The 22,364-nt window shown below is 40.1% G+C and overlaps 1 protein-coding gene across 1 annotated transcript; it reads right to left on the bottom strand.

Annotated features, from left to right (window-relative positions):
- Positions 1-236: 236 nt before the first annotated feature.
- Positions 237-3,615, bottom strand: LOC113757269. The gene is made up of 4 exons (XM_027300633.1): positions 2,396-3,615; positions 2,182-2,305; positions 1,335-1,674; positions 237-979 (listed from the first exon to the last, which is right to left on the bottom strand). Exons 1-4 carry the CDS (start codon positions 3,613-3,615, stop codon positions 237-239), a joined length of 2,427 nt encoding a protein of 808 aa, XP_027156434.1.
- Positions 3,616-22,364: the final 18,749 nt, after the last annotated feature.

A 22,364-nucleotide genomic window follows, 5' to 3' on the forward strand; every position in this document is an offset into this window, starting at 1 on the left:
TTTGCATGGTGACAAGTTACACACCTTTGTATATGTCGTTCAACATCTCTCTTCATGCGTGGCCAAAAGAAGTGTTCTTGAAGGGTGGACAATGTCTTAGTAACTCCAAAGTGGCCCATAAGTCCTCCTCCATGGGCTTCTCGAACCAACAGGGGTCGCATGGAGCTGAGTGGAATGCACAATTTGTCCTTGTAATACAAGAACCGCTGTGAAAGAAAGTAATGCTCATGAGTGTCTCATGGCAAGGAGTTGAAAATCTCACCAAAATCTGGGTCAGTGGCATAAAGATCCTTGAGATATTCAAATCCTAGTAATTTGGCATCCAATGTAGTAAGTAGTGTATATCTCCTAGAAAGTGCATCAGCTACTACATTAGACTTACCTGTTTTATATTTGATCACGAATGCAAAGGTGTCGATGAAGGCTATCCATCTTGCATGGCGTTTACTCAGCTTGGTTTGTGACTTGATGTGCTTGAGAGATTCGTGATCAGTATGCAGGACGAACTCTCGAGGTCGAAGGTAGTGTTGCCAAGTTTGGAGAGCTCGAACTAATGCCATCAGTTCCTTGTCATAGGTTGAGTAGTTCAAGGCGGCTCCATTTAGCTTTTCACTGAAGTATGCGATCGGTCGACCTTCTTGGAGTAGAACAGCCCCAATACCTATACCAGAAGCATCACACTCTATCTCAAAAGTTTTGTCGAAGTTAGGTAAACTTAGAACATGTGCATGTGTGAGCTTGTGTTTAAGTAATTGGAAAGACTTAGCTTGTTCTTCCCCCCATTGAAAGGGTGAGTTCTTCTTGATGATAGATGTAAGTGGTGCAGCTATGGTGCTGAAGTCCTTGACAAAACGCCTGTAGAAGCTTGCCAAGCCATGGAAACTCCTCACCTCACTTACATTGGAAGGTGTTGGCCATTCATTTATAGCCTTCACCTTTGATTGATCCACTTGTACACCCTGTGCACTTATAACATATCCTAGAAAAGCAAGTTGATCAGTGCAAAAAGTACACTTCTTAAGGTTGGCGTAGAGCCTTGCCTTTCGAAGTACATCTAAGACAGCTTGTAAATGTATTGCATGCTCTTCTAAACTCCTACTATAAATTAGGATATCATCAAAATACACTACCACAAATTTACCAATGAAAGGACGCAAAACATGGTTCATTAACCTCATAAAAGTGCTAGGTGCGTTAATTAGGCCAAAAGGCATGACTAACCACTCATATAAGCCATGTTTAGTTTTAAAAGCAGTTTTCCATTCGTCTCCATCTTTCATACGAATTTGATGGTATCCACTTTTTAGATCAATTTTTTGTAAAAATGATAGCACCATGCAATTCATCAAGCATGTCATCTAGACGAGGTATGGGATGACGATACTTTACCGTTATGGCGTTAATAGCTCGACAATCAGTGCACATCCTCCATCCTCCATCCTTCTTAGGCACAAGTAGGACGGGTACAGCACAGGGGCTTAGACTCTCACGAATCCATCCTTTGCCAAGTAACTCCTCTACTTGCCTTTGTTGTTCCTTAGTTTTCTCGGGATTAGTCCTATACGGTGCCTTGTTTGGCAAGGAAGCCCCAGGGATGAAATCAATTTGATGTTCAATCCCTCTCAAAGGTAGCAATCCATTAGGTATATCCACGGGGAACACATCATGATACTCCTGTAAAAGGTTAGTGACAATACTAGGCAGAGAAGTTTCAAGCTCATTAGTGAGTGAAGCTTCCTTACAAATCAATATAAGCAAAACTTGGTTAGAATGTAAAGCTTTCCTCACATCTTTCACTCGAGCTAGCATGCTAGTTTTTCTTTCTTTCCCTAGCTCAATGGTTCGAGTAGGCTTACTCTTATCCTTAGGGTTCTCGGCTATCTCTTTTACTTTTCCTTTTGATGGTTGTTTTTGACTAGTGGCATGCATATCATACTCCCTTTGTAAGTTAACTTGGTCCTCATGCACTTGTTGTGGTGTGAGAGGTGCAAGTGCAATTTTCTTACCATTATGCAAAAAGGAGTATTTATTTAGAAAACCATCAAAAATAACTCTCTTATCGAATTGCCAAGGACGGCCTAAAAGGATGTGTGCAGCTTACATAGGTACTACATCGCATACAATATCATCTTCATATCGACCAATGCGAAAAGTAACTAAGACTTGTTTGGAGATACGTACCTCGCCGCTATTATTTCGCCATTGGAGTTTGTAGGGACGCGGGTGGTCAGTTGTTGGTAAGTCGAGTCGCTCCACCATTAGTGCACTTGCAACATTAGTGCAACTCCCTGGGTCAATGACTAGGCTACAAACCTTGTTGTGTATATGACATCTTGAGTAGAAGATGTTTTCTCGTTGGAGCTCATCTCGACTAGCTTGAATAGCTAGTGCTCACCTTGCCACTAGACATCCAACCGTGTCATTGACAGGTATCTCCTCAAGCTCGTCCTCTTCCCCCTCCAAGGACAGTATTCCCTCATGTTTCCCGTCTTCATCATCGGTCAATAACTCGCCATTGGGTAACATGATCAAGGTCCGTTGGTTGGGGCATTGGGAAGCAATGTGCCCAAACCCTTGACACTTGAAGCATTTGGTGTCACGAGTCCTTGATTTAGAGACCTCTGGTTGGGATTTAAAATCCTCCCTTGAAGTTGGTTTGGAAGGTAGTGTAGTCGGCCTCAAAGTCCCCCTTGAATTTCCATTCGACTTTGCAAAGTGTGGGCCACTCGAGGAGTGATCCTCCCTCTTGAAGGGTGTATTTCTCCAATTTCCAGATTGGAAGTTGGAGTTTTGTATGACCGTTCCCCTCCTCTTGAACCTCCGTTCTACCTTGATAGCTTTGTCCAAGAGTTCTCCCATATCAAGGTAGTGTTGAAGCTCCACGATGTCAGCAATGTCAGGCCGTAATCCTCCCAAAAATCGTGCCATGGTGGCCTCCTCATCTTCGTGAACATCAGCCCGCATCATGGACAGTTCCATTTCCTTGAAGTAGTCTTCAACCGTCATACTACCTTGAGTGAGGGTTTGCAATTTGTGATGCAAATCCCTGTGATAGTAACCGGGTATGAAGCGTTTCCTCATGATTCGTTTTAAGTTGTCCCATGTCCGAATGGCCGGTTCCTTATTCCTTCGTTGCTTGATGCGGAGTTGATCCCACCAAACTGCGGTGTAATCGGTGAATTCGATGGCGGCCAACTTTACCTTTTGAGGCTCTGTGTAGTGGTTGCAATCAAAGATCAACTCAATCTTTCTCTCCCACTCCAAGTACGCTTCGGGATCCGATTTGCCATGGAAGGTAGGAATTTTTAATTTTATTCCCTTGAGTTGATCCTTCACATGGTCAGCCCGCTGTGTCATTCTCCGTGGCCTTCGCTCGTCATCTTCGAACTCTCCCTTTGAGTTAGAGTCACTGAATTCGTTCATGGTGAGTTTCCCTCTAGTTTTCCTAGAAGAGTTTCTGGAGGGATTCAATTGTGCGTTTCTGGAGGGATCCAATTGTTCAATTTGCTCTTGCATGGACTCAAAGTGGAGCTCAAGTTTCCTTTGCATGTCTCTCCACATAGCATCCATTCTTGATGCCAATTGCGCCACGATGATGTCATTTTCATTGGCCATGGTATATCCTGCAAAACTTCAGCAAATGTTAAGATAAAAATTCCACACTCACTCCCTCACGTGTTTCACTCTCTCTCTCGTGTGTTACTCAAGTGTTTAGAGCACTCTAATGTCTCACCACTGCACTTTTCAAATCCCTCGATTGCCCCCTTGAAGAAATTAGAAATTCCCTCAAGTAGTTCAACCAAACGTCAACCAAGTTTGTCCCCAAAAGTGGCGTGGGAATAGCTGAGATTTAGGACTGAATTAATTGACTCCAGAAACAGCAAAGACACGAGAAAATAGGCTGGAATGCTACTTACTTAGTCCGCAAATTAGTGAGAGTTTGACTCGGATAAGTACTCTAACAAGTCAAATGCCGTTTGGACTGCTTGGACCTTTGTGTTGCTGGAAAGTTTGGTTGGGTAGTGTTTTGTGGTTTCGGGCAGGTTGGCTATGGTGTACACGAGCTGTTTGGGATGTGTAATAGGTGGGTTTTATAACTGAAGCAGGTACAAGTGCTAGTGGGTGGTTGGGTTGGGAAGTAGTTTGTGGTGCGGCTGGTAGTGCAGTTGTGTAGTGCGGCTGCTTGGTTTCTTGGGAGGTGGTAACCAATGTTTCTTGGGTGTTTGTGGGCTGTGATTGTTTGTGTTTGTGGCTGGTTTTCCCCAATTCACATAGACAAGTCCAAGGTGGACAGCTTTGTGGCGGTTAGGGTTCGCCCTAGCAAACCAAGTCGGTTGGGGGTTTCCTTTGTCAATGAGGTTTCCTAGTTCAAGAAGGTTTCTTATTTTCTTGTGACCCGAATCTGGTTTCCTCTTTCTTTCTTTCTTTCTTTTTTTTTTTCAACCAGAATGCTTTTCTTTCTTTTGAATTTCGGATCTCACCTTCAAGACACAAGGTTTTGGTTTGGTGTTTGCACAAAGTCAGCCGCAACTCAAGAACCAAGAATGGAGGTTCGTGAGTTTCAAGACTGTCAAGAACAGACCCACTACGCAAAGATGTATATCAAGAAACCCAAGAAGCAAGGTAATCCTTTCAATAACTTTAAGAACGAATGCAATCAGAACCTTGTTAAGCACTTCGGTTTTCAAGAAAAGTAGCGGCCAGAATTGTTGTTATCTCTCTCCCTTTTCCTTCTTTTTTTTTTTGGATCTCTTGTGGTTGTTTTGTTTGTTTTTTTTTTTGATTCGATGATGTCAAGACTCAAACATACAACTCTAAGATGCAATTAACGGCATGAATCACGGCAACAACTCACGAGACAAAGCGGACAGAAATAGGGAATTGCGGACAACAAGGAAAACAAAGAACAAAGAACTAGCGACTAGAAATTTTTTTTTTTTGACTTTGACACACGAAATCAGATTTGACAACAAACGAATGTGACTCAAAACAAAATGAAAAGGAAAGATATAACCTGGTGGTTGTCGACTAACTCTGATTACCAACTGATGTGATTCCAATTGGACACGATCTAGACAACCAATCGCCAACGGCTTAGGCAGCGGAAATTTGACCCAAATCTAATCCCCGAGATAACGAACGCTATTGATACTATCTCAACCCATTATCTAACGAACTAGCGAACCAAATTAAAGGTAGATGAATGCCACAATCAAGGAGTTACTTGATTGATAAGTTTAATTGACCAATTGAGAAAGATTCTCAATTATTCAAAAGAGCTCTCTTAGGAAGAGAAAAGTGAAAACACTCACAATTGTATTAATCTTAAAACTGAATGTAAAGGTCTCTTGTCTTGGCTATAAATAGCCATACACTGGACTCGAAAGACTAGCCCTACGGTGGAATGGATCCACTTAAATGACTAAGGCCCTTGGGCCAAATCTGATGACTAAAATAGATCCTAAAAGGTTCAGCCAACCAAAGGTGGTTTTGGCCGAATTTATTACAGAAATTAACAACTAGACAGTAATTAAAAATGACTACTAAGTCTCGGCCTTGACTACAATTGGCAACTAACTCTTGGCCTTGACTAAAACTAGTCTTCACTTGGCTTATCGACTTGAAGTAAGGTGTATATTGTGGAATCCTCATTCTCCAAGCCTTCAATGGTCTTTAAGTCATGTCCAATTCTCTCTTGGATGGTGCATACAAGTGCTTGAAGTGACTCGCGTAATTTCTTGGCACGAGCTCTTGTGACCAGTCTTTTTGGTACTTGAATGACTTGGTCACCATTAGCCCTTGGTGCTCCGTCATCACTCCATGCCTTGGCCAAGCCTCCATGGCTTGCCACTTGTTTGGGGGATTAGGGGGTGGGTCTACTAACAGTCCTAATATTTCTACTATTTCTCTTCTATACAGTAGTGTTGCCGGGCCTGGGACTGATGCGCATGGTCTCGTGTAGTCAGGTTCGATCTGTGTCACAAGAAAGCTACTATTGATAGAAATCATCACTATCACCATCAAGTTCAATAACCCCAAGAAAATATAGTAAAATTTCTTCTTCTATTCTTGTTCTTGATTTTACATATTTATACCTAAAACTATATGGAATATATGATTGCTAATTCATTTTTGTTTTTTTTTTGGTTTTTTGTTTGCTCACCTTAAAATTGTGTTTTGATTTTTTTTAGGATGTTTTCAAGGTTCATTGCCCCATTTAAGCTACCTCTCATCATTGATTTATTTTTCATTATTGTACTGCTATTGTGTGTATACACCAGAGCATGATATGTGGTTGTTAATGAAAATGTTGGGTCAAGAATATGCAAACTTGATGGACTAAAACTTTGTTTCATTATGCCTTGTTCTTATTTGATAAAATGCCTGAGACAAGAAAAAAGTGAGTTTTGCTACTATTTGGATTTAAAATTTTTGTATTTGCACTTTCTCTTACAAACCTGAATTATGGTTGGATTGTGGATAGGAAAGGTTCTTTTGGTATAAATTTTACAAATTTTGGTAATGATTTGTGTGATTTTTGAAAAAATAATACCTGACTACATTTTGCCATTTTTTAACCACTTTTGGTTCATTTTTTTTTTTTTACAAAAAATAAGGTCGAAAACGGATTCTACGCAAAAAATAGAGTGGGAAGGTGTAATTTGGTGAATTTTTGCGATCGAAGAGGTCGTCAGTGACCGGCAGCCGGTGATGGTCTGTGGCGGCGCCGTTGTTGGCATCTGCCATGATTGCCGGTAAGGATAAGATTCAGCCGACCAAAGGTGAGGAAGAAGAAAAGAGAGGAAGAAGAAGAAAAAAAAAAGAAAAAAGAAAAAGAAAAGAAAGAAAAAGGAAGAAAAAAAGTGGACTGTTTCTTTTAATTTACTTAAGCTTGTGTTTTTACTTTTTATTGGGTTTGTGATTGGATTTTGAAGTTAAGCCCAATATTTTCATTATGCTTAATTTTATGTAAGTTTCAATTGAGTTTCCTTTTTTTTTTTTATGGAATGGCCCGCACCTTTCTTTCAGGCTAAAATATGCCAACCTAAAGACTAAATAAAATAATGACCCAATTTGTTTCTTCATATTTTCTCAAATCAGAAATGATTTTCACTATTTGGACCCTAATTTTTTGAATAATTTTACTATAGCCCAAAAAATTTTAAATTTATTTCATTTAGGCCATTAATTTAATTACATTTTGACCCATAATTTTTATTTTTAATTAATTTTGACCCCAGTCTTTTAAGAATTGTAATTTGACCTCAAAACTTTTTTATTTTCAATTCAATCCCTAATATTTTTTATTTCTTAATTTCAATTGTTTCTCCTCTTTAATTACTAATTATGCTTCATTTAAATGTATTTAATTTGTAAATTTTAGATGTTTTAAATTTATTTACATTTTTTAAAATAATAAGGTGAATTTAGTATATGTTTATTTTCTCTTTTAAAGCTTTTTCAATTAAATATCCTTTTATTGATTGTGAATATAAATGGGGCAAATTTACTGTCGCGCCCCACTTTTTGATGTGAGTGTGAGTGTGTGTGAGAGTGAGTAGTGTGTATGATATACATGTGAACGTGTGCGAAATGAAAAGTAAAAGGCCATGGGACTTAAGAATGCGACGATTTGGCCAAACAAAGTTCAAAAAAAGGTTTTTTAATGAAAATGGAGTCGCCACTTGGTATAGAGTTAGGGTGTACCAAGTCACCCAAAAATGATTTTTTGTTTTTTGAATGAAAAAAAGTAAATAAACCCTTTTAAAGAACTTTTGGGTCTACGTAACCAAAAAAAGGGATCGGGGGTCACATTTGATAAGGGAGAAGGCAAAGGCAAGGCCTAAGGCACTCCCTCACCCTAGCCAAGGCTAGTTGCGTGACTTAACCCAACTTTTCCTAATTTTTCTACCCAAGGTATGTATCGCGTGTTGGATATGACTATATGAATGCAAAAACCTAGACCTAGGGGGACATGGGGGAAATTTCTCTTCGAAGGTTGAGTGGTGCCAATCACATTAATTGTGAAGCCCAATAATGATCCTTTGGAGAGGTCACACATAATCCTAAATGACGTAAAAATGAGTGGAATGCATGCCATGTGAAAATGTGAGTTTGTGTGAAGTGAGAAAAGTGATAAAAATAATAGGATGTAAGTGAAGGTGTGCAAATGTATTTACAAGGTAAGGTGAGTAAAGAATGATAATGTGAAAATAACATAAAGTGCATGTGTGTGAGTGAAGTGAAAACGTCCAAAAGTAGTGTGAAGTGAGAATGTGAAAAAAGGGATAGAATTTAAGGTAGAAGTGTATAGGATAGCGAATAAATGAAATGCATGAACCCTAGAGGAATGCAAGCAAAATGGGTACGGGGACTCCTAACTTTGTGACTTTAATTTTCCCTTTGATTAGAAAGGAGAACTAGCGTGCTAAGGCTATTTTGGAGCCACACTCGCTCGTTTCCCTTATCGAAAGGGGACTCTTCAAACAAATGTACCCTATGACTAGCATGAGGTGTAAAAATCCTAAAATGAGGGGAAAAGGGGTTCGAGGAGCATGCCAAATGATAAAAACTAAGGAAAATGCATGAAATGTAGTAAACATGCAAGTATGCACTAACGAAAAGGGACGGCCTATTGGGTCTAGCGTTGGACTAGCCCTTTCTATGAATTCCTACTAGCATTGGACTAGTGGAAACGGAACAAAGAACCACAACTAGCGTTGGACTAGTGCGGTGACGGGAAAATGGGCCACTACTAGCGTTGGACTAGTGTGGTGACGTGCATTCATCCATCATATTCGTTCATGGCTATGGAAAGCAAATAGACATGCCAAACACTCATAAACACGTAACACTTAGCATGCTCGACTAGATGCAAGAGCCTAATAAAGCACTTAACACATAACACATAGGCATGCAACCAAGCTAATGAATCTATTACATTTGCTAACTAAAACAAAGGGGAAGGGGAAAATGGACCAAATTGCTCACCAAGCCCTATCTATTACAAGCCAAGAGGTGTACACATACCCCATAATGAATAACTTCAATAAAGCAAAAGTAAATGAAATAAATGCAAGGAATTAAGGAAAGGCAAGGAAAGCGAAGTAGACATGCATATTCACATAACACGTTGGATCACATAGGAGAGACAAAAAAGATAAAAGAAGTTATACCTCCCTTGCGATGGTAATCAAATGAAGTAAAATGGCTTCAAAACAATAAAAAGGTCAAGGTACCACTTTATTTAAGAAAAATTAAAAGAAATGTGCAAAACAAAGCTCACTTGATCATAAAGTCCCTAAAGTCATGACTTAAGCGCAATTTAAACAAAGCATGGTAGTTAATTGAAGCAAACAAGCAATGAAGTTGCACAAATTAAAATTACCAAGGACCAAATTGATGAAAATTTTCAATTACTTGGGTCCTAGTGGAACAAGGAGAGACTTGGGGGGGGTTAAGAGGCAATTTTGAAGAATTATTCCATGCATGCACGAAGAAGATTTCTGCAATGGAGACTCTCAGCAATATAGTTTCTGTGCTTGCTACTCATTTCGCCGAATTCACGTTCATACAAACAACCCAAACACAAAACTTGTTTTTCCAATTCAGATTTCAAACCCAAACACAAGGCTTTAAACTAGACAGCAAACCATCATCCAAACAAACAGAAAACTTAGCAAGATCCAGTGCAAAAAATGAAATGCATTCGGCAAGTTGAAAAATCTGGAAAAACGTATAAAACTGGTTTGGCAAGTTGAAATGCGTTTTCTAGCAACCATTTGGCATGCTTCAAGCTTTTCCTTAAACAAACACACAAACATCAACACCAAACCTTCCCTCTCATCCCTTCAGCACCCAAATGAAACAAGCAAAGGATATCTAAAACCAATTTCAAGAGCTGTTGCAGGACAAAAATTGCAGCACCAATGACAAGAAAAAAGAAAGGGACTTGCGGCAGCATGCATGTTTTAAGCACAACAGTTTTTCCTTTTCTCATTGATCACATACATCATGCAAAGGAATCCCAAACTAGCAAAAATGCACAAATCAACATTTTACTGCTAAAAGCAAGACATGAAACTACACAAACAACTACAATCCAGACCATAGACTCCAAGCTACGGGTGAGAATTTCAAGCCTCACTGCTGCAGCAAGCCGAGAATCTTACGCTAGTTGCAGCAAACTTCATGCACGCAACTCAGTCCAAGGCAAAGCTAACTCAAACAGGAGGATCATCAAGCATTTCTTCATATTTTTAGGCGGCAAACATCCTTGTTAAAACACCAAACAAGCACACAAAAAGCACACAAAAACCAGGAAAATTTGTAACTGCTGCAAGATTTTATTATCAAATCTACAAATTCTATAGACCAGATCCTAGACCAACGAGGAGATGAAAAACTTGTTACCTAAGCCCTTCATTTTCGAAAAAACAATGCTATGAACATACGGAAACAACAGCCAAAGGGCCTGGATTCCTTTTGAAGGCAACAGCCATAGGGTGGACTCCTTTTTTCTTCAAGATTGCCTCTTTAGGGCGGTCAATCAAGCAAACAGCAGGCATGAGGAAATTCCATGATGCATAAATGAAGAAAAATAGAAAAATGCTACCTTTACTCCTTTAGACAGCAGAACAGTGCTTGAATGGCAGAGCAAAGCTCCTGTGAGAACTCAACGAAACTGGAAAAACTCCCTTGCTAATGGCAATATCCTTCAAACTATATCTGCACCAGAATTGCCCACAAAGATCGTAGCTTTTCCCAGGATTTTCTTGCCCGTTCTCTTCTTCCTTCTGCAACTACTCGTTCGGCTCTTGTCCTCCTCTACTCTAGCCGCTGCTCACTCAGCCCCTTTTTTTTCAGCCCAGCCGCCAACCTCAGCTCTCATCCGACGTCAAAACCCTCCTCTCTCTACCTAGCTCTGCATTTCCTTTCAACCGTGAACAAACCCCATGAAGCTCTCCGCTGTTTCTTGGCTTTCTCAGCTTTTCTGTTTTCCTCCCGTAGCCTCACTCTCCTTATCAGCCGTCACCTTCCTAACCCTCTTAACTCTCTCTCAGTTCTCTCTAACTATCCCCCGCCGCTACTCTCTGTTTTTTCCCAGCCATCTCACGCCCTCCTCCTCCTTGCAGCTCCTCTTTTCTTTTTCTTTTTATATGGGAAATCATAACCCTAAACCTTCAGTCCTTTCTTCTATATTTGCAACCCAAGGGGCTCACCAGTCCTTCCTTGCAAGCTGCGACAATACGCAGCTTGCATGCCGCGTATCTATCTTTCTTTCTTTTTCCTTTTTTTTTTCTTTTTTCCAAAAAATCAAACGATTAATAAACAATAATAATAATAATAATAAAAACAAATTAAGTAAAATTGACTAAAAATAGAAAAATAGAACAAAAACGCTAATCTTAGTAATAATTCTTTTTTTCTTTTTTCTTCTTTTTTTTTTCTTTTCAATCAAATTAGTAGATAAAATAAATGCTTGTAAACTAATTAAAATACAATAAGAGACACGAACCAGGAATCGACCAACATAAATCTAAAATTGAAACAAATAAATCCAAAATTAAACTAATTTTAGAAATAAAATTCGAAACCAAAAATTTGGTGTCTACAGTTTGCCCCTCTTTGTTTGAGTTTTGAAAAAACTTGAGACAAAGAAGTAGACACCAAATACTTACCTGTGTTATTTGGCTGCAAAATGATTCCAACAAACAGGAATTTAAACGGGATTGACCCGAACAAGAATTTAAAACGGGACTGGCCCGAACAGGAAAATTAAAACGGGACAGACCCGAACAGGAATTTAAAATCGGGACTGACCCGAGGGGACTGACCCCAACAGAAATTTAAAATCAAGTGCTCACTGGTGGACTGACCCATGGCTAGTGGCTAAGTAAAATGAAATGCGCACTAGTGGGATTGACCCACGGCTAGTGGCGATGTAAATGAAGTACTGGTATGTACGAAAAAACTGTATAAGACTTGCCTGGAAAATTATCCAAAGATATGTCCCAGTGTAATGAATTGGTCAGCGGGATAGAACCCAGTTCTGCCGAGGTTGGCGGGATAAAACCCAGCTCCAACGTGATATAAGCGGTCAGCGGGATAGAACCCAGTTCTGCCGAGGTTGGCGGGATAAAACCCAGCTCCAACGTGATATAAGCGGTCAGCGTGATAGAACCCAGTTCTGCCGAGGTTGGCGGGATAAAACCCGGCTCCAACGTGATATAAGCGGTCAGCGGGATAGAACCCAGTTCTGCCGAAGTTGGCGGGATAAAACCCAGCTCCAACGTGATATAAGCGGAGTGCTTACTGGCGGGACAAACCCACGCTCCAGTAACTGTGAAAAATGAAATGCTTACTGGCGGGACTAACCCATGCTCCAGTAGCGATGTAAAATGAAATGCTCTCTGGCGGGACTGACCCACGTTCCAATAATGGTGAAAAATGAAATGCTTACTGGCGGGACTAACCCACGCTCCAGTAGCTGAAAAATGAAATGCTTTGACAATCGGACAGTGGGATTAAACCCGAGCCTGCCGTGATAAAACTTGATTTGATTTTTGATTGATGATTGATGATTTTTTTTTCTTTTTGCTTTTCTTTTTGACTTTTGAGAATCTTTCCAAAAAATGAATTTTGCCCCAGTATGATGAATTTTTGCAAATTGAGCCCATAGTTGATTCTGTATCGCCATGTTGTTGCACCTTTTGATCAAATTTGCTTGCAACATTTTCAAATCTGCCTTTGTTTACTGGAGGACTCTTCCCGACACCAATTCCAGTGCGAGGCGTGATTACTTTCATCTGTGCATGCAATTTTCCCTGTGAAAGAGAAAAAACAAAGAAATTGCCACCACCATTTGATCCGTTTTCCTTCGAGAATCGTGTAAACATGAGTCTTTCGACACCTTTATCAGCTTTTGCTGCGGCAGCCGATTGAGTTGGATTTCTCACCCTGAGGCTTTTCCGATTTTCAAACTGACCCGGTATGTGCTTTGCTATATTGCGAAGTCTGTGTAGCTGGCTTGGCTGAATTTCAACTGTTCCCAAAAGATGACTGAATCCAAGCATACTTTTTGCAATAAACCACGGGGATTGTCATTCACCACAATTCAATGATAAAGAATGAGGTAGCTTAAATTCTACAAAAAAATGCCATGAATGCAAGTAATTTGGAAAAAATGAGTTTCCTAAGAATGTATTTGCAAAAGAATGTTTTACAAAATGACACAGCTTTGGCCAACAGATGTCAAATTCGAATCTCTGGGTATCCTTGTTCTGGGATTCAGTATTGGCAGAAGTATAACAAAAATGAGGAGAAATCCACATGAACCAGGTCGCCAGCCGTTCCTCCTCGTGCTCGCTTACTGCAAAAAACCTTACCTTGGCGCCCTTTCGGGTTTTCACCAAGGTTGCCCCCACCCTTTTGTTTTTGTTTTGTTTTTCCTTTTTTCCTTTTCTTTTTCTCTATTTTTTTCTTTCTTTTGAGGTGCCCTTTCGGGTTTTCACCTAAGGAAGCAATGGAAGAGCTCAACCATAATCGTCTCAGGAGTGTAAGTTGAAAAAATGCTGACATCAGTAAAATGCGCTTCCCTTATAGACTTAAGCGAAGGCACCATGGACATCACTTGGCAGTTGATTAGCAAACTTCCCAATAGAAATACAACAAATGACGAAAGCCAGGACTTTGGGCTTTTGTAATGGGGTCAGGTGGGGTGTTTTCAAGAAAAGTTGAGGTTTGAAAGCAAATTTGATGAGAGGTGTGAAATAACCTGAAATTGCATCATTTTGAGATCATCTCCAAATTTTGAACAAAATTGAGGGGAATTTGCCCCAGTTTGATTGAATTCTTCTCTTTGTGTTTTTCATTGCATTTTTTTTACTTTTACAATTTTTCTTCAAAAACTAAATTTGCCCCAATGTGGGGTTCTCTTTTTCTTTTCATCTCTCTTTCAACATAAATTTGCCCCAGTGTGGGGTTTGCCTTTTCTTTCTGATCATCTCTTTTTCAAAATGAATTTGCCCCAGTGTGGGGTTTGCAATTCTCAGGGGTTATCAAACGAAAATTATTGTTCTGATAGCTCAAAGGGGATGACTAGGGATGAAATGTTTTGATTGGAAAGGAAAATGGCCTGACTTTTGCCTCGCCCCTTGCATGATTTCCTAAAAGAAATTTGCATAATCAAATAAAGAACTTCTTATGCATGTCCGAGTTGATAGGTTGAGGGGATGTTCGTCCATCCATCCCTGCCAAAATGTGTGCTCCGTCAGGCAATACCTTTTGAACAATGAATGGCCCTTGCCAATTTGAAACAAATTCACCTTTGATTTCATCTTTCATTAGCAAAATCACTTTAGCACTTTGTTCCTCTCTTCAAAGGATCGGTGGCGGACCTTTTTGTTATGAACACAGGCCATGCGTTTTGGTAACATTAGCCATGGCACATAGCATTCAACTGCTTTTCATCAATCAGAATCAATCGTTGATGCTGCTGCTTTAACCAATCGGCTTCCAACCTGGCAGGAAAGGGATTTTCTCAATGAAGGAATTTCTCAATGAAGGCTTTTTCGATGAAGGCTTTCTCCATGAAGGGGTCTCTCAAAGAAGAGATTTCTCAATGAAGGAATTTTTAATGGAGGGGTTTTCAATGGCTTTCTCAATGAAGGCTTTCCCAAGAAAGGGATTTTCAACGAAAGGATTTTTAATGAAGGGGTTTTCAATGAAGGGCTACATCAGATTCCAGAACAGTGATATTCAAAGGATCAAATAATTTCATCTTTGGCCATCTCAAAGAATTAAAAAAATTCAGAACAATAATCAAATAAACAAATAAAACAAATTGTGCATTTCATGAAACTCCAAATCGAAGCAAAAACTAGACAAAACTTAATTGCAAAAAGACGCTTTCATTAAGCTATTCACATATGCAAGAAAAAGTTTTCGAGAACTTTAGTAAATAACAACCCCTAGATTTACCGAAATTCCCTTCGAGAGGGAAGATACTCGGCCATCCAAATTGTGTAAAACTCCTTCAGGACTTTCAAATTTCGTCTTTGGAGGTGGATGCCTCAAAGGCGTCTTTGTGTTCGGGAAAGGGGTTTGTACTTATGTTCGGTCCTTGTTCTGCACTTCTTCTAATCAATATTTCCCCCGCCTCAATCATTTCTTGGACTTTCTGTTTAAGTGCTCTACAATCAACAGTTGGGTGGCCAGGTGCTCCCGAATGATAGGCACAAGTGTACTGTGGGTTATATCCGCCAGAGATACCATGAGGGTAAGCTGGAGGGGGAATTTCGCCGATTTTACCGGCGGCTTTTAATTGTTCATATAATCGGTCCAAAGGCCGGCCGAAATTGGTGAATGTTCGAGAACGATTTTGATCGTGGGTTTCAGTATGTTGGGGGTAGTTGTAGATGGGTCTGTTTGGTCGGGGAAATTGTTGATTGTAGAGAGGTCGGGGTCGAACTTGTTGGAAGTTGAGTTGAGATATTTGGAAAGGAACTGTAGGCGGACTGGTGTAATTAGGGCGAGGTCGAGGATGAGTGGTATTGGTGTGATAAACAGGAGGAGGGTTTGAATAGTAAGGGTAAGGGTTTGAGTAGGTATGGTATTGTCGAGGCCTGGGCTTTGAGATAGGGTTTCGATCCCAGACAAAAGCAGTTTCCCCCTCTTGCTTTTTGGATTGTTGCTTCTTCCCATTACTACCTTGGCTTTGCAAAGCATCCAACTGCGATTTGAGGGTAGACACATTAACAATCTTTCCAGCCTTCACGAAATCATCATATTCTTCAAGCTTATTGACAATAGCGGCAAACGAACATCCAGTCATGCGAAAAATTTCTTCAAAGTACGGCGGATCATGTGCCTTAATGAAAGTTCGTATGATTTCATCCTCAGTCATTGGTGGCTCGACTTTTGCAGCTATTTTCCTCCACCTTTTGGCATAAGTCTTGTGATCTTCAGATGGCTTCCTCTTTATCCCTTCCAACGTGGTTCGTGTTGGAGCCAGCTCGCAATTATACTCGTATTGCCTTACAAACGCATTGGATAGGTCCAGCCAGGTCTTTGCTTCTTCGGGTTTCAGCTTGGAATACCAGTCGAGTGCATCCCCCTCCAGACTTTCTGGGAATAGCCTCAAAGGCAGATTTTCATCATCTGTTGGCCTACCCAACTTGTTGGCGAACAATCGGAGGTGTGTCTTGGGATTGCCCGTGCCATCATATTTATTAAACTTCGGAGTTTTGTACCCCTCAGGCAATTGTACATTTGGGAAGAGACAAAGCTCATCATAGTCCAGCACTCCTTGTTTGTTCAAACCCTGACTCTTCCTCATAAACTCATTAAAACGGTCAAGGCGTTTGAGCAGCTTTATATCAACGGGAGCGGAAGATTCCCCCATTTCTGGCTTGATTTGAACAATATGGTCGGGTAGGAATGGCTCAGCAGCAGTGTGATAAAAAGTATGTAGCTCTGGTGGTATGTTTGAAGTAGCTTGGGGTTGTGGGCCTTGTATGTAAGTAGGAAAAAATGAAGGATTAGGAGGGTAAGGGTATGGATAAGTGAAAGTTCCTTTGGGTGGAATAAGGAAAGGTGGAGTAACGGTGGTTTGAGTCGGAGGAATGACAAATGGCTCTGGCTCTGGCTGCCCGTCAGGTACAGGCTCAGGTTGAACTCCGCTGCTAATTAGCTCATCAATCAACTTCCTTTGGGTTGCCATATCGGTAGCCATCTCACCGAACTTAGTAAGCATTTCAGTTAGCTGAACCCCCAAACTCACAGTCTCAGGCTGGGCGGTAGTAGCAGACCTATCCGATTGTTCCGGTTGTGAACTCATGTTTACACGACTCCTCTGGGCTTGACTACGGGATCGCGTTATGATGGGGCTTCGACGAGAAGCTATGTTTAAATATTACCTGAGAATTTTTGAAAGATTGCCTTTAGATTCAACCCTCGCTTAATTATTCCAAAGAAAATAAAAAAAAGGAAAAGAAAAAGGCAAGAGTTAGTAGATATCCAGAAAATTCGGATGCATGTCCTATGGGGGAACCCTTTTTGTGCCAAGGGTAGGCCTAGAATGAAATGCAATCCTCCAGAGTAGGCACTATACCATACCTGATGGATCTGATCAACTCATTGAGTGAAAAATAATTTTGAGAGAATTTGGTCAATTGGAGTGACGAGAGATTTGTCAAAATGAGGACAACGTCCGAATAGATTGATCACCTTTGATTTACAAAACGCACGGGATTGACCTTGACGAACCTCCTATCGAAGAGATTGGAATTCGTTGACAAATTTTCTCAGTGAAGCATGAGTCAAAACCCCAACTGATCAAATAGTTGGATACAATGGATGGTTTTCTCAAAAATCGACTAGATTTCCCAATTTGGAATTCGATATCGAAACCCTAATTGGTCAAACGGGTTGAATGAAATTGACAATTTATTTAAAATTAACCGAATTACCCTAAAAAGGGAAACGGGTCAAATGAATTGAGTGAAATTTACTCAAAACTGACCGGATCATCCTAAAAAGGAACTTGATTGAACGAAATTAAGAATTTTATTCAAAATTGACCGATCATCCTAAAAAATGAAATTGGTTAAATGAATTGAATGAAATCGAGAATTTATTCAAAATTGACCAGATCACCCTAAAAGGGCAAACTGGTCCAATGAACCAGACGAAATTGATGATTTATCGAAAATCGACAAAATTGCCCTAACTAATCAAATGAATTGAATGAAATTGGTGATTTATTCAAAAATCGACTAGATTACCCTAAAATGGATAAACTAGTCAAATGAATTCAAAATCGACTAGGTTGCCCTAAAAATGAACAAATTGATAAAATGGACTGGATGAAATTGAGGAATCAAATGATCCAATGGACTGAATGGCTTGATGCATTAGTCTATGAGCCTTCAAATAATCAAATTTTGGCCTCAACTTATTTATCGTCTCATTAGTGAGGAAATATTGGTGAATTTGTTCCAATTAATGTCCTTTTTGCAAGGGATTTTTACCAATTTGATAAAATGGCCACAAAGTGATTATTAGACGCTCATATTCCAAAGATCGCTCTATGATCGGATCCTACCTTACCTTGTGCACTACTCCTTTGGATGGTACAAAGTGTAAACGTGCAAGTCTCCTTGGATTAAGTATCCGAGACACAAGGTGGTTATTCCTAACGGGGGATCCCCTAAATGGCATTCCCTTTCTAGGGTTTATGCATGATGCCAGTTTATTAAAGCAGTAAAATATGCAATTTGAAATGCAACATGATCTAAGGGACCCTTTATTTGCCAGGGTAGGCCTAAAATGATATGGCATTATTCATTTATGAACAAAATATACCAAAATTTCTTAAACGTGCAATAGCCTATCTACAAGGGTAGGTTCTAAAAGAAGGTCATCCCAGACCTCTTATTTGCTAGGGTTTGTGAATGCAATGGGGACACAAAATCAAGAAAAGTTAGTTCAGCCAGATAAATACACATAACACATTGTAGCAACGAAATCAACACAAAGAAATAAAGCAATAAAAGGGAGAAAGGGGTTGGACCCCTCCCCTCGTGAATAGTGTCCCTAATAGGGTAAGGCAGACGCTATCCTAGGTAAACTATCATGGATGCATGAGGTATTGGCTCACTAATGCAGCTAGACTCGATAGGTTTCAGGTCCCCGAGCCTTCAGACTTGGAAACCAAGGGTCATCAATCCCAAGGTTCTTTGTCGGTGGCTCGAGCGATTCCCCAGACATTGCTACGCACACGTCGTGTTACGGCTACATGTCTGAGTGAATCTATCAAAAATCCTCAACCTTCGACTAAAAGCTAAAGGCTATTAACCCAAAGCTTAAAGCGGAAGATTAAGTGACCCCTCGGATCGTGCTACGCACACGTCGTGTCACGATCACACATCCAAGCGAGTCGCCTAAAATCCTAACAGGGTGGAGTGGCGTGACAAGCCACTAAAAGAAAAATAAATGAGGGACGAAAAATTAAAGCGTATGCACGTATGCTAGTGCTCGTTTGGAGGGGAGGGATCAAGAACCAACGCGAGGCTCTAGGGTATGTTCCCCCACCCAAATGCAATGCAAAGCGCGAGATAAAACAAGTAAAATATACATCCAAACAACCAATCATACATACGTGAGTGAGGGAGTAGTTTGATACGCGCGCGAGTCAAAAAGTCCTAAAATGGAAAATGCAACCCTAATATCCAAATGCAATGCATAAAAGGGTAGAAAAAGGAAAAGAATATCTAAATCAAATGCTTGGACCCACTAAGGAAGTCTCCAGTGGAGTCGCCAACTGTCGCGCCCCACTTTTTGATGTGAGTGTGAGTGTGTGTGAGAGTGAGTAGTGTGTATGATATACATGTGAACGTGTGCGAAATGAAAAGTAAAAGGCCATGGGACTTAAGAATGCGACGATTTGGCCAAACAAAGTTCAAAAAAAGGTTTTTTAATGAAAATGGAGTCGCCACTTGGTATAGAGTTAGGGTGTACCAAGTCACCCAAAAATGATTTTTTGTTTTTTGAATGAAAAAAAGTAAATAAACCCTTTTAAAGAACTTTTGGGTCTACGTAACCAAAAAAAGGGATCGGGGGTCACATTTGATAAGGGAGAAGGCAAAGGCAAGGCCTAAGGCACTCCCTCACCCTAGCCAAGGCTAGTTGCGTGACTTAACCCAACTTTTCCTAATTTTTCTACCCAAGGTATGTATCGCGTGTTGGATATGACTATATGAATGCAAAAACCTAGACCTAGGGGGACATGGGGGAAATTTCTCTTCGAAGGTTGAGTGGTGCCAATCACATTAATTGTGAAGCCCAATAATGATCCTTTGGAGAGGTCACACATAATCCTAAATGATGTAAAAATGAGTGGAATGCATGCCATGTGAAAATGTGAGTTTGTGTGAAGTGAGAAAAGTGATAAAAATAATAGGATGTAAGTGAAGGTGTGCAAATGTATTTACAAGGTAAGGTGAGTAAAGAATGATAATGTGAAAATAACATAAAGTGCATGTGTGTGAGTGAAGTGAAAACGTCCAAAAGTAGTGTGAAGTGAGAATGTGAAAAAAGGGATAGAATTTAAGGTAGAAGTGTATAGGATAGCGAATAAATGAAATGCATGAACCCTAGAGGAATGCAAGCAAAATGGGTACGGGGACTCCTAACTTTGTGACTTTAATTTTCCCTTTGATTAGAAAGGAGAACTAGCGTGCTAAGGCTATTTTGGAGCCACACTCGCTCGTTTCCCTTATCGAAAGGGGACTCTTCAAACAAATGTACCCTATGACTAGCATGAGGTGTAAAAATCCTAAAATGAGGGGAAAAGGGGTTCGAGGAGCATGCCAAATGATAAAAACTAAGGAAAATGCATGAAATGTAGTAAACATGCAAGTATGCACTAACGAAAAGGGACGGCCTATTGGGTCTAGCGTTGGACTAGCCCTTTCTATGAATTCCTACTAGCATTGGACTAGTGGAAACGGAACAAAGAACCACAACTAGCGTTGGACTAGTGCGGTGACGGGAAAATGGGCCACTACTAGCGTTGGACTAGTGTGGTGACGTGCATTCATCCATCATATTCGTTCATGGCTATGGAAAGCAAATAGACATGCCAAACACTCATAAACACGTAACACTTAGCATGCTCGACTAGATGCAAGAGCCTAATAAAGCACTTAACACATAACACATAGGCATGCAACCAAGCTAATGAATCTATTACATTTGCTAACTAAAACAAAGGGGAAGGGGAAAATGGACCAAATTGCTCACCAAGCCCTATCTATTACAAGCCAAGAGGTGTACACATACCCCATAATGAATAACTTCAATAAAGCAAAAGTAAATGAAATAAATGCAAGGAATTAAGGAAAGGCAAGAAAAGCGAAGTAGACATGCATATTCACATAACACGTTGGATCACATAGGAGAGACAAAAAAGATAAAAGAAGTTATACCTCCCTTGCGATGGTAATCAAATGAAGTAAAATGGCTTCAAAACAATAAAAAGGTCAAGGTACCACTTTATTTAAGAAAAATTAAAAGAAATGTGCAAAACAAAGCTCACTTGATCATAAAGTCCCTAAAGTCATGACTTAAGCGCAATTTAAACAAAGCATGGTAGTTAATTGAAGCAAACAAGCAATGAAGTTGCACAAATTAAAATTACCAAGGACCAAATTGATGAAAATTTTCAATTACTTGGGTCCTAGTGGAACAAGGAGAGACTTGGGGGGGGGGTTAAGAGGCAATTTTGAAGAATTATTCCATGCATGCACGAAGAAGATTTCTGCAATGGAGACTCTCAGCAATATAGTTTCTGTGCTTGCTACTCATTTCGCCGAATTCACGTTCATACAAACAACCCAAACACAAAACTTGTTTTTCCAATTCAGATTTCAAACCCAAACACAAGGCTTTAAACTAGACAGCAAACCATCATCCAAACAAACAGAAAACTTAGCAAGATCCAGTGCAAAAAATGAAATGCATTCGGCAAGTTGAAAAATCTGGAAAAACGTATAAAACTGGTTTGGCAAGTTGAAATGCGTTTTCTAGCAACCATTTGGCATGCTTCAAGCTTTTCCTTAAACAAACACACAAACATCAACACCAAACCTTCCCTCTCATCCCTTCAGCACCCAAATGAAACAAGCAAAGGATATCTAAAACCAATTTCAAGAGCTGTTGCAGGACAAAAATTGCAGCACCAATGACAAGAAAAAAGAAAGGGACTTGCGGCAGCATGCATGTTTTAAGCACAACAGTTTTTCCTTTTCTCATTGATCACATACATCATGCAAAGGAATCCCAAACTAGCAAAAATGCACAAATCAACATTTTACTGCTAAAAGCAAGACATGAAACTACACAAACAACTACAATCCAGACCATAGACTCCAAGCTACGGGTGAGAATTTCAAGCCTCACTGCTGCAGCAAGCCGAGAATCTTACGCTAGTTGCAGCAAACTTCATGCACGCAACTCAGTCCAAGGCAAAGCTAACTCAAACAGGAGGATCATCAAGCATTTCTTCATATTTTTAGGCGGCAAACATCCTTGTTAAAACACCAAACAAGCACACAAAAAGCACACAAAAACCAGGAAAATTTGTAACTGCTGCAAGATTTTATTATCAAATCTACAAATTCTATAGACCAGATCCTAGACCAACGAGGAGATGAAAAACTTGTTACCTAAGCCCTTCATTTTCGAAAAAACAATGCTATGAACATACGGAAACAACAGCCAAAGGGCCTGGATTCCTTTTGAAGGCAACAGCCATAGGGTGGACTCCTTTTTTCTTCAAGATTGCCTCTTTAGGGCGGTCA

This window comes from Coffea eugenioides, unplaced genomic scaffold (genome assembly GCF_003713205.1).
Source record: "Coffea eugenioides isolate CCC68of unplaced genomic scaffold, Ceug_1.0 ScVebR1_2880;HRSCAF=3992, whole genome shotgun sequence".
In the NCBI taxonomy this organism is placed as follows: domain Eukaryota; kingdom Viridiplantae; phylum Streptophyta; class Magnoliopsida; order Gentianales; family Rubiaceae; genus Coffea; species Coffea eugenioides.